The sequence below is a fragment of the Chelmon rostratus genome, chromosome 3, assembly GCF_017976325.1.
Source record: "Chelmon rostratus isolate fCheRos1 chromosome 3, fCheRos1.pri, whole genome shotgun sequence".
NCBI lineage: Eukaryota > Metazoa > Chordata > Actinopteri > Chaetodontiformes > Chaetodontidae > Chelmon > Chelmon rostratus.
In genome coordinates this window covers 3,553,896-3,566,695 of record NC_055660.1, presented here as the reverse complement: position 1 = coordinate 3,566,695, position 12,800 = coordinate 3,553,896, and the positions used below count along the sequence as shown (strand labels likewise).

Sequence of the window (12,800 nt, the reverse complement as noted above, 5' to 3'; positions counted from 1 at the left end):
TTGATTTATGAAATGATGGTTGCGCACTAATCCTAATGGATGATATGAAAAGACTCTAAAGTCTGTTCAGCAACACAGTAGTCAATGATAACAAAGAATCTGAAATACACCCAGTGCAAGAGAGGTGTGATGAGGGCAGTAATGTTCCCTCTTTGGCACTAAAAGGACCTTCTATCAGCTGGTTCATGGGTCACTTGGAGGTTGGCTTGGTGTGTTGTTGTTTAATAACATCCCCAAAACAATATATCCAAAAACACATACCTTCACCCTGGAATATAAGCTCAACAGGCAGTTACAACATGATTTTTAATGTGATGTACAAAGCAAGCAGTTTCTTCTATTTGTTGTATAAGTATTGTACTGGATATTCCATTCAAACTCTTGTCAAGAGTATTTCAGTTTTCACTGCAATGTCTCCCTGATAGTGAATTCACTTTGTGAAGAAACAGGACAGAACGACTACAGAGCCTTTCGTCTTTGCACTTAAACACTGCATATACAGTAAAATCCAGAGTGTTTGATAAAAAATTCATTGTTATCCAGTCTTGTTTCCTTTCAATTAATGACAAGAGCAGAGAAAAACTTACCACTTAGTTACCATTTCATATAAAGGACACATTAACGATATAAATTTACATCTATCTAAAAGCAAGTAAGCTCCAGACTCACCATCACAAAATCACAGAGCCCTGACCTTTCAAGGAACAAAGTCATATTCCCCTCATTCAGCTGGGGCTCTGCTCACGTAGCCTTAACACACCCTGACACAAACCCAATCAAACTATCAACAAAAATAAAAACTACACTGTATATGAGAAAAACCAAACTGACAAACTGACACAGTCAAAAACACAGAGACTGAAAAACCCCCATGTTTACTCGATGAGATCACAGAATGTGAGACAATGGTAGTAAAACTGGTCGTCATGTTAACGGCTCAGAAAAGTTCACGTCATAAAGCTAATTGTAGGACAACATTTAAATTTAAATCTCCCTGCACACAAAAGTTGAGGAGTACATTGTGTCATAGCTCTTTCTCCCACCTGATAAAATCAGCATGTCAAAAGTTCTTTTCCCTGGGAAAAACTGTGTTCATTCAATTAATTGGAGGTTTTTTTTTAAAATCCCTGCAGTTCTTCCCTATCCCTAAATCTTCTTTAATGACCCGAACACTTGTTCTTTCCTAAAAACAGGTGTGACTGTTTTGCATTACTGAGGAACACATGGGCACAGCATGTGAAATGAAATAATCAACCTGTTAAATATGGCATGTAATTCCGAATAAACAAAATGTCTTCAGGTAGAGGGAGATATTCTTGGCTTGTATTGGTAAACAAAGACATGATGTTACCAAATGCTTCCCAAGTTGTGTCTCACCAACTTGGGCCCACATATCTGACAGCGATCTATTGGGATGTTTTCAATATGCTTTTAGTGCCTGTCACTCAAATTGAACTGCACTTATAAAACTGGTGAATGATTTTCTTGATAATATGATTTCCAATCCACCTTAGTAGTATTATTACAAGATCTCGATGCACCTTTTGACACCATATATCACTGTAAACTCTTAAATCACCTGGAAAAATAATCTTTGAGTCTCTGGCCCGGCTCTTGCATGGTTAATATCTTACATACCTGAAAGAACACAATATGTTTCCTAGAGTAATAACACATTTTATCTTTCTGAGGTGAAATATGGAGTACCTCAAGACTCTGTTATGGGACCTCTGCTTTTCTCTCTTTATATTTCACCTCTTGGCCAAATAATACACAGTCATGAAATTAATTTCCACTGCTATGCTGATGATGCTCAGCTGTACGTACATGTAAAGGATGATCAAATTACCGTAATTATTAAATTACGGCCCGCCTGTCTGTTGTGAAAAGCTGGATGTCATGTAATTTAAAGCTCCTAAATTCTGATAAACTAGGATGCTGGCCACTGGCCCTGCTTGACATAAACACCAGTTTGACCAAGTCAGAGTAACTCTCAGACAGTCTGACTTATCGACGTCTTTAAATCCAAGTTACTTGCTTGTTTTTTGTTACATTAGACCTTGTACCTGTTACCATCCTTCCGGTGGGTCGATCTCAGCCTCGATGAATCTATTAAGCCTCGTGTTTATGGTTCCTATCCCCATGTTGATTGTTGTCCCACAGGCACATGAACATGCAGGCTGTGTGCCTACCTCTCCCTGTCTTTTTCTCTCTCTCTTTCAACTTTCTCCTTCTTGTCCTCTCTTTTCGCTCAGGCTTCTCTGTGCTGAACCACTGGCCGTCCTGGGACCTCTTTCTCCCCTGGCTGTAGGTTCCTCATTCCAGATGTTTTGGACCTGGTCCTCCAACAGATTCAGCCACCCATCTTGTCTCTCTCTCTTGCTTGTGTGCGTGTTGTCCCTGTCTTTCCCTCTATGTGTTTGTGTCTCTTCTCCCATCTGTGCGAATGCATTCTTGAGTTTCACCTCTCCTGCGTCTGTGTCGTCCGTCCTCTTCCACGGCAGAGAGGAGGCGGTATGGCTTAGGTCATGTCTGGATCTGCATTTTTTAAACATGTTTCCATCTATCTATAATTTTATAATCCTGATCACACTGTAATTTTACTATGTTGGTCTGTTCTATACACACAACATCCATTGCATGTCTTCCTACCTGGAAGGATCTCTCCTCTGTTCCTGAGATTTCATTAATCTTTTTGTCTCTGCTAAAGGGGTTTTTGGGGGGAGTTTTCCTTATCCAAATCAAGGGTCTAAGGAAAGAGGGAGTTGTATGCTGTATAAATTGTAAAGCCCCTTCAGGCAAATTTATGATTTACAATATTGGGCTATACAAATAAAAATGACTTGACTTGGCTTGACTTACCGATTGTGTTCTACTAATTTAGCATGTGAATTCAAGGTAAAACTACCATCATGTCGTTCCTTAGTTTCCTTTGGCCTGCTGGTGTAACCTAAAATGTTTCAACACTAGAACAAAAAGTGATCTGCATAAACATGCAGTCACACACAGCTATGCCTCCAGCCTGAGCAGTCACAACATTATTCCCGGCAAAAAGCAAAGTGCGCAGTGGGTCTCAGAGGCCCTTTGCGACCTAAAAACAATCTTTTCAATATTGTTTCCTTTAGTCAATCCCTCAGAGGACAGAGGAGAGCAAATACACCAGTGATAAAAACACAAACAGGACTCTCCCTGTCCCTCCTTTCATCTCCCTCTCCTGCCACACACCGACCACAAGCGCTGACCGCACCGAATACTGGAGGTGATAGGATATCCCCTCAAACATCTAAACACAACATGAAGATCAAACACACAGAAACACTCACACACACACACAGCTTTGGCTATACCACCCACCCACTTGTGTCTGCAGTTATCTTAACCATGCTGGTTGGGGACCTCGGGTGCATGGTGGGGGGATGAGTGAAGAGGGGAGGAAGATATGAAAAGAGTAAGGGGAAGGTGGGAGGCCTCCAGACAGAAGTGAGAGTCAGGGCAGTAAATGTCTTTATGGAGAAATGGGGGCTAAGTACATGGGCTAATCAAGGGCTGGAAGGAAATTTCATGGGAGACGGATGACAGTTATGGATGCTGTAAAAGCTACTGTTTCATTTTAATACCTTTGGTCAGTGTTTTTGAATTAGCAAAAGTAAAGGACATATCATATTGTCTGTTCATGTTTGTGCTTATATTCACTGTTACTGCCTGGTGTGATACGATTCAAAGGCACAATTTAAAAAATGCTTGTCATTAAATACTTATAAATGCAAACACAGTTTTTACTGTTTATGCAAGCAATGCATTTCAGGAGAGATTTCTCACAGCAATAGGATTCAATGCAATTAATCATTTGCATTTAGTAAGTTCAGTATTTTAACATTTCATTTTAGGATATTTTAGATCCACAAGCTTCGGCAATATGTTCTACCTTTATTGTACTGTGGCACACAAAAAAACATGACTGGAAAATAGTATGAACCAAGTAAAAGAGAAGGGGAAGAGCATGCAAAAGACGAGAGAAAGAGAAAGAGCGAAGAAGGGGATAAAGACAGAGGGAGAGAGAGAGCGCGAGAGACAGAACTCTATCCATATTCCCGGCTCCCCAGCACTAAAGTTATACTTCCATCTGGTTATCTTCCAAGGCAACCTGGGTGGCCCACCCAAAGTACTTGACATCTTGATGCACTTCAGCAGTTTTACATACACACAACCTTTGTAGAAAAATAAATGTGTCATTCGTCACCACATATGCTGATCTGTGGAGGACTGGGGAGGGGGGGTGAGTGTGGAGGAGAGCGACGGTGAACGCAGGGAGGGGGGATTCTTCACTGGATTCCTCTCTTGAGCTTTTTTGGTTTGACTCTTTGAGCCCATATGTCTCTCGGCTCATGAGCAAGACAAGTCTTCTTCTTTATCCCTCCTCTATCTCTGTTCTGTGGAGCCCCACTCACTAACCTCAATTGTAGCTCGAGTGTCGTACAAGACATGCCAGCAGGCCATTAGATGCAGACGAGGATGGACTCAGATGGAATGTATGTGTTTGATATTTGACTTGAGCTGCAGCATACCATGTGGGTGGGTTGCAGACAAGTGCGTTTCAAACTGTTTTCTGTTTGCAAATCTCAGCAGATCTAATCAGTTTGTGGCGACAGAGATTGGAAGAAGACTTGGCTGGAGCAGAAAAGACAGTCAAAAAGTGTTTGATCATGCTTGGTATGCGCTCTGAAGGCACAGGTACCTGTGATCTTGCATCCCTTCAAAGGAAATTCTTCTGAAGACCAAATGCTTTCAGGGGGCAGAAGGGTTCCTATCATTTAGCAGTACTGTATCCGCAAGGAAAAGTGTTGCATCGATGAGGTTTTTTTCCTGTTCTGTGGTTTCTGCCATCTCATAGTGGAGCTCATGGTCAGAGATGACAGGGGCCAGTAAAGCAACACTTCAGCTATGTTTACATTCATGTGAACTTACGACTCAAATGAAAACATACTGGTGGCAGAACACGAGACAGGGGTTTTTAAGTGACAGTTTATGTCTGAGGAAAGCAAGGTGCAGGGCAGTCATGTCTAGACCACAGCTAGGGTGCTTATGCATCCCGAATACAGAATCAACCTCAGGAGTTGAGTCTGGTAAGCAGTATCCAGGAACAGGTCATAAAAGAGTTCATTTTGCTCCAGTCCAGTTCTGGTACACTGGTCAGGCTGGACTGGCTTTTGTTAGTGAATGTGAGATATTTGTTTTCACACCCACCTTTGCAATTCAAATATTTTCCATTCACATGTCAGGAAATGCCTCAAATCTGTGTATTGTTACTACCCTCAAGGTCTTCAAAAAAGTAAATTTTTTGCAAATTTATGCTGATTAAAATAAACCAGCATGATCCAAATAAACCTAACAGAGACGAGGGAACAAAACTTTTTGCACCTGGTGCCATAAACACAGCTAGACTGAATACTGCATCAAATATTGCTCTGCTTTGCAAGACCAAATGTGCTAGATCAGGCTGCAGACTAATCAGCAAACTGGTGTCGTGTCTGTGCAGCATATATACAGTGTGGAGCAAGTAATTTTACTGATGCATTCATGTGCAACAGCAAAGCAAGGAGCGAGGCCGTGAGCAAGTAAACGGGTAAGACAAGCTCAGCAACAAATGGAGGTGAGGTCAGATGAGGTAAGAGCTGGATAAATAAATATTCAGACCAGACTACTGACGCACCACTTCTTGCATAAGTCCAAAAATCTGCCAGTTCTACATGTGCAGGCTGAGTCTTAATGAAAAATAAGGCCTGCTGTGAATTTTAATACATCACAATGAGACGTGTCAGTTTCAATTCGAATGTTCGAGACTGAAATGTGCAAGTATAACGTACGCCTATCTTCACATACTCTGTTCATGTGTATATGTTTGCTTGCGCATCACCTGGTAACCACACAGGGTCTATAATTGAAGTCACATTCATGGTCATTATTATCTGTGTAATTACCTGGTATGTGCCCCCTGCAGGTGTAGTAGAACTCGCGGCAGAAGTCCTGGCAGAGCCGCGGCAGGTCTGGCTCCCTGTGTGGCGTCTTATCCATGTCCAAGGAGTGGAACAACACCTGGGCATTGGGGGAGCAGCGAGCACACTTGATCTCCTCCAGGAGACGTCCACATTCGGTGTTGTTGGTGGAGAAAATCTGGAGACCACACGCAACAAGGACTGGTGATTAAAATGGTGGGCTGTAAACTTTTACTTCTTCACTTTGCACAGGCAAGCCACCATGGAGTCGAGGATTAGCTGGACGTTTGGCGATATAACATGATAAACATTACTCTATGAGGTCGGGAAAGTTTAGATTGTGGGGTGCATTTTCAGCAATTCATTTTCATGAACTCAAATGAAGACACTGTCTGAGATTTTCAAGGACTATAACTGTACAAACTGAGATGTTTCCAAATGTTCCCAGTGAGTCCAAATTACCTTTTTAAGGAAAATATTAGCCCTTAAAAGTTTTCACACAACTTTTGCTTCCTTTCCTTGTTACATGTGTATACATCAGCCCATGTAATGTGTAAAAAATGTTAAATGGTTTTTGTTTAAATGTTTAGATCATTGCTACTATAAAACACAGAGGAGCCTAAGCACTTTCCAGCCCTCATTAGACTTTCCCATTTAACAGCCCTAAATTAGCAAGTTTCCCCCTAGTTTCTACCCAGAACATCAGAGATCTCTACTGGACACAAATACTCTAAAGTTACAACTTACTTATAAGTTACAACTGTAAGTTAACAACATATTTTTCCCATATGCACAGTGAGATACTCTGGCAACAGGGTGAGAAGCAACACTAGATGTCATAAACCCATTACGCCACATGCCACGCCATATGTTAAACATCAGTGTCATCATGGAGTCTGTTTATATTCCACATGATCTGCAGATCTGACATGTGGTTAGTTTGGATAGTTATTGTTAGGGTTGGTATAGTGCTGAACAGTTTGTTCACACAGCAACTTCCATATTTTTCAAAGCATCATCGGTACAACGCAGAATGAAGAGGGAGACAGACTGTCACTTGCATAGTGTGAAAGTCTGCAGCATCTCGACCACGATCTGCATGAAAGTTCACACACTGCAAAGACACCAGATTTTCACTGTTATGGTGGTATAGCTTCTTTCTGAATTTTCCCACTGAAACATCTCTTTAGAGTTTTTGCAATCTCATGTACACAAGAGATTGTATCTATCCTAAGCTAAAAAACATCTTCTGTAATATCCAGCTCTATAGCCTTTGATACCAATTTGTTAAACACTGAGGTTGGAACACCCTGTCTGTTTGGAGAAATACACAATAAACAAAGAAATCATCTCATTCACTGCCTACTTACCCAAGTTCATAAACAGTTAAAGTCAAATTACAATTCCCATGTCTGACAGATCTCAGGGCATAAAATGAATGAAGCCAAATATGAGCCTCAAAGCCTGACTGACGGCAAAAGTACACAAAGAGTTAATCCAAAAGAAATTAGCAGGATTATTTACATAACAAATTAGCTGTAATAAAACACAATGTAATCTGTTTTAGGTCAAGAGCCGCGCTGCTTGGGCAGCCAGGCAGGCTGGTAGTGCTTTGCTCTGTGTGAGGTCCATGTGTAAACACCAATTTAGAGATAGACAGGCACATCATTCCCACTCTGGTATCAACAAATTAGCAGTCTGTCGAAGTCAATTACACCAGTGGACCCAAGGCCAACATATGGATGCCTTACACTTCATTCTGACTGCAGAAACAAATGCAACTGAGGAAAAGCTCTTCTGTGAAGTTATTCAGAGCTCTGTTTCCCCAACAGGTGGCAGAACCTCTGGCAAAACCTCCAGGGTCTACCTGAAAAATACACAGTAAAAACTGTAGTCGCAAAAAGGCAGTGTAACAGATGAATTCAAGAGGGGAAATACATTCAAGCCTGTTTGAGGTTCCACAGTTCAACACTGATCTGAATGCCACTTTTGTTCTATATTTTACCTAATTGTCTAATTGACGTTTTCCCCAAAAAGGGAGCTCCAGGCTGGCTATGACCCTGTATGTGCGGTGTGTTCCTCTGTCTCCGTGCCCTGTTCACTCATGCCATGTAGTGTTGTGGGCATGCCTGCCCTCCTGCTCTAAATTGCCCATTGATTCTGTGTGCCATGGGCTGGCACAAGGTCCACAGAGAGTAGCATTTGTGTGCTCTCAGCCATGCCCTGTGTCCATATGTTGCTGGGATGGGCTCCAATGTTGCCATCATCCAAACCAGAACAAGTGGACCTTTGTTTGTTGTCTTTTGCTGCATCTCAGTGTGTACATTCCTCAAAAGCAAGGAGAAAATGGCAATGAGGCTCAGCTGTTGCACTTTTGCTGAGGACACGCAAAAGCAGGTCAAGAACAAAGCCATAATCAAACAAACAAGGGGCTATAAGCATAAGAAAATAAAGTTGGCATTAATGCATGCCCAGGCTATTTCAAATGCTTAAATGACATTTTTGGTCGTTGGCGTCACACCAAGCTGCACTGCATTGCTGCATATGGGAGAACAGCTGTTGAAAGGATTACTTCTTTCTATGATAGCATCTGCATAATGGCTTTAACCAATGAAATTGCCGGAACAAACATATTAATTTACAATGACACACTCAGTTGCAAGAAATCAGTGACGCTCTGCAAACCTCATACAGTCAGAGAAACTGGGAGAGCACTGATGTAGGCAACACTAAGCTTAAACAAAGCACCAGTCCTCGGGGAATAGGTGTAAGTTGGTTGGCAGGGGGATATAGTGAAGGACACACACCCTCTCAAAGGCATTAACACTTGGACAGGGTGATGACTGGGGGAGAGTGATGTTCTCCAGCTTCTCCCATTAGTGAAACCAACAAACACAATGGTGTTGTTGTTATTCTTTTGCCATAATCAGAAAAGGCTCCGTGTGTGGGCAGTGTAGTGGGGAGGAGGAGAAGTCGAGTTCGTCCTATTCAGTTTCCCCCCCTCTTATTTGCATGACTTGAGCAAATTAAATGATGCAATATGGCTTTTTGTCGCAACACAAAGTGAGATACCACCCAGCCGCTGAATGATTCCAGGAGTGGTTTACATGAGAATGGCCCGGTGAGGAACCGACGGAACCCGGGACAAGTTTGGCGCACACAGTCGCTTTTTTTCCGCCTTCCGCGCGCGGAACCGGAGCAGAGGTTTAAAATCCTATCATACATGACATTTTAGCACGTATTTTACCACTTCGGTGGGTGCCATAACGGGCGAGAGTGGCGTGTAAACGGTACATTTTGTGGGACTTTCTTCCTTAACGTTAATACGTACGGCAAACAAATAACCGCACGTTAGCGCCGCCGAGCCGCGGACAGCGAATGGATGTTAAACAGGCAAGAAAACAGCTCGCTAACAGCTTCTAGCTGCGGTACAAACGGCGGACGGTTGATAAAAAGGTACAGCCGGGCTCCTACCTTTCCGGGTACACGGTTCGAGTTTAGCTAGTAGCGCTTTCTGCTGACGGTCGGAGCTGACTGCGCGAGAAGTAACGTAAATCGGCGAGTGATTGTCATGGTAACGCCGAAGCGCACCGGATAGCTGATTTAGAGTTGCACCACATTGTGAGAAGCGAGACGCCCGGTAAACAGCACGAAAACACGGTTTATCCTCGAAACGTCGGGCCAGTTTCAGACCAGGTGAGCTAAAAAAGAAGCAGGTTAATCCCTAGAGAACAGAGGAGCGAACTCAGGAGCTTTGAGAGGATATAAAAACGATAAAATAACAGTAGAGGCAAACAGTACGTGTCAGAAATGGGTATTTTAGAGGGCGAGCTAACAGGTAAGAGTTAAAAAACAAAGGTTTGGTGAGATCACCTATCACTGAGTACCACAGACACATTAATGTCCCTGTTGGGATGTTAAAACTTTTTCACCCAGAAGCAGCATAGCCCGAGGCGATTTCCCCTGACCATCCCAAAATTCAGCTGTCGGCAACAAGAGGCAGAATGACAATACACAAAGGCAGTAAATGCATCACCCGGGGCGTCTTAGCAGTAAACCCCAGACCCTTAATCTGGAGAAAAAAAGCCCCGTGGTGGACGGACGTGAACCTACCCTGGCGTCCCTGCGGTGCAGGATCTGGTAGGCGGCTCTCCTGGTGGGACAGCAGGACACGCGGGGGTACAACCTGTGGCAGACTTCTCCGCTGCTGCTGCCGCTGCCGTCAAGCAGCACTTTTCGCTCCCTTTTCTTCAGCCGCTTGGGCAAGCTTCCGTCGTAACATCTTCTCCTCCGGGGGCTAATTTCGCCCCTCTCGCCGAATTTTGCGTCCCCACATTCCCACACGTTGACCGCGATGGCCAGGACGAGCACAAATTGCAAATGCTTCATAGTTTAAAAAATCATAAAAAATAACAAAAATATATAATATATATGAAAATACAACAGCAACAGCAAAATACCACAAGATATATACCCCCCTTTTTTCCAAAGACTGGGGTTAACCAGCAATGTAATATATGTAGTTTTATTTGGGCTATATTTCTCCAAGCAACAGAAGCCAGTTACTACAAAAAATTAAAAATATGCTGTTTGTCAGAGCAGGTGTCCTACATTTGAGTCACTGCTATAAAGAAAGGTGTTAAAAAATAAATTATTGTTGCTTCTGCTTATATGCTACAACTCAGAAATAACAAAAAATACAATTAAAGCAAAACAATAACACAATTTATCCTGATGAATCAAAAAGTCAAAAACCCAAAAACACCGTGAACTGCCAAAGAGCCGTGACGTTCCTTTAGATGTAATTCCTGTTGAGCACGGCACGGCGGGTTGTGCACGCACGGGGTCAAAAAAAAACATATAAGACATAAAAGTTGCCTCTCACTAAAGTCCTCAGACCGCTCACATGTTTTCCCGTGCTCTTTCCTCCTTCTTTTTAACCAGCGCGCGAGAAGAGGAGCGAGCACGGTGACGTATGACTTCGCGGGGGCGCGCATGTGGCCACAGTCGCGTCCACGTCGAGGTAAACAGTTACCTGGTAGAGCGGAGGACCGAGAGAGGAGGCGGGGTGGGGGGGCTCAGTGCTGGGCTCAGTCCGGCGAAAAGTAAAGACATGCATTAATCTTACATCAGGCTTAAATATGCGACGTAAACAAAATATAAGAAGTTATTGTTTGATTGATTCCTGATAGCCGAATAGTCCAGGGAAGAAAACGTCTAATGACTTCTCTGATCAATCCCTATATATACGCTGTCTTTGCGCGCGCGCGTGTGTACTTATGATGTAGACATATATAAAATATATTCTTCTTTTTCTTCCTAACTCCAAACAAACAAATAACCTCCATGGTTAACCCATGTAAACCTCATTCTCTGTATTTAATATCTTTGAGGCATCTGAAAATCTCTTTCCTGCTCAGTGGTGGAATGTAGCTCAGTGCAGTTACTCCAAAACAGCACAATTTTAAGATACTTGTTCTATAGTACCAAGTATTGTATGTGTCTATATACTTCTGCTCCACCACATTTCAAAGGATAGTATTGCACTTTTTACTCCTCTGCATGTTTTGACAGCTATAGTTACTCTGCAGGTTCAGATTTTACATTTTACAGTATATAAATTGTTCTCTCATTTCTTACAGAGGTCATGCATCAGTAAAAATAATGCAATGATATAATATATAATAATAGAACTCTCACAGGTGTCCATTTGTTTGCATATTGAGCAGCTGCTTTTAATTTTTGTGTACTTTTACTTAAGTAAGATTTCATATGATTTGTTTACACTGTGTCATTGGTACTTTTACAGAAGTAAAGAATCTGAATACCTACTGCTATCCATATGCTGGAGTTACTTCACGGACGTGTACATGAGCCAAGTCTTAAAAATATTTGAAAAATGATCCACATGTTGGGTTTTTTTTATCCGCTCTCGAATAACTGAGCTTCTGACAGAGGCATGGAGACACTGACATTATGAAAATGGAGTATCACGTTACATCACAAACTGTGTCATGGGTGTTTGACTTTGTTTCTAAATATGGTCTAAAAGGTTTATTCTGGTAGCCGCAGAATGAAGAATTACATGTGTCAGGCAGTGGAAAATCAGCAAAAATGTGAATCAATCACTACGACTTGATGCCCAGAAATTTGTTGCCCTTCACAGTTGCACATACTGCAGGCCATCTTAATTTGGCTCCTGATAATACCAAACCAAATGCGGGACAAATCCTCTTTCATTCCCCTCTTCAGAAAAGTCTCCCGATAGCGATCCAAAAGGGAATGTCCAGCCATTGCAATTACTGGAGAACAACAGCCCCCCTTCTTTTGGATACACAGACAATCTGAAATCAGTTACATTAGCGGCACCTGTTCTTACTTGGGGGTCTCCGGCACTCACCAGAGCCCCAGCTCAGCTTATCTACAGGAATCTGGACCGGGAGGAATCCAGGAGGGGTTGGTTTGATTGTGGGCAATTATGGAAATGACTGTGTGTGCTATGAAGCTGTGGCAGACCATGCCAGATCTGACCCCCCACCCTCGGCATTCTTTACGTTACCCAACTGGAGACATTTCAGGACCAAGTATAGCCAAAGTGCTACTGCAGTATTCTGGATATAAAGGAGGGAAGGAACAAGACCATATTCAGAGAAGGAATCTGCCACCACCACCACCACCACCACTAGAGTTCCTCGCAGAGAAAAAGAATATAACTGCGTTGTCAAACAGCGTGAAAACATGTGGGATGCAGCTGTGGAGCAGAGAAGAGTACATCTGCTGGGAGAGATAGACCATTAGAGAGAATCA

General features: G+C 42.6%; 1 protein-coding gene across 2 annotated transcripts in view; it reads right to left on the bottom strand.

The window, feature by feature from the left end:
• Positions 1-10,776, bottom strand: part of LOC121604007 (hedgehog interacting protein) — a 33,719-nt gene extending 22,943 nt beyond the window's left edge. The window contains exons 1-2 of one of the 2 annotated variants that reach the window (XM_041933378.1): positions 10,107-10,776; positions 5,979-6,171 (exon numbers count right to left, since the gene is read on the bottom strand). In XM_041933378.1, coding sequence (XP_041789312.1) covers positions 5,979-6,171; positions 10,107-10,382 — 469 coding nt within the window. In that variant the 5' untranslated portion in view covers positions 10,383-10,776. Of the gene's footprint in view, positions 1-5,978; positions 6,172-9,467; positions 9,523-10,106 lie in introns of those variants that run through there. The other variant, XM_041933379.1, reaches the window with a different exon arrangement.
• Between the last annotated feature and the right edge of the window lie 2,024 nt (positions 10,777-12,800).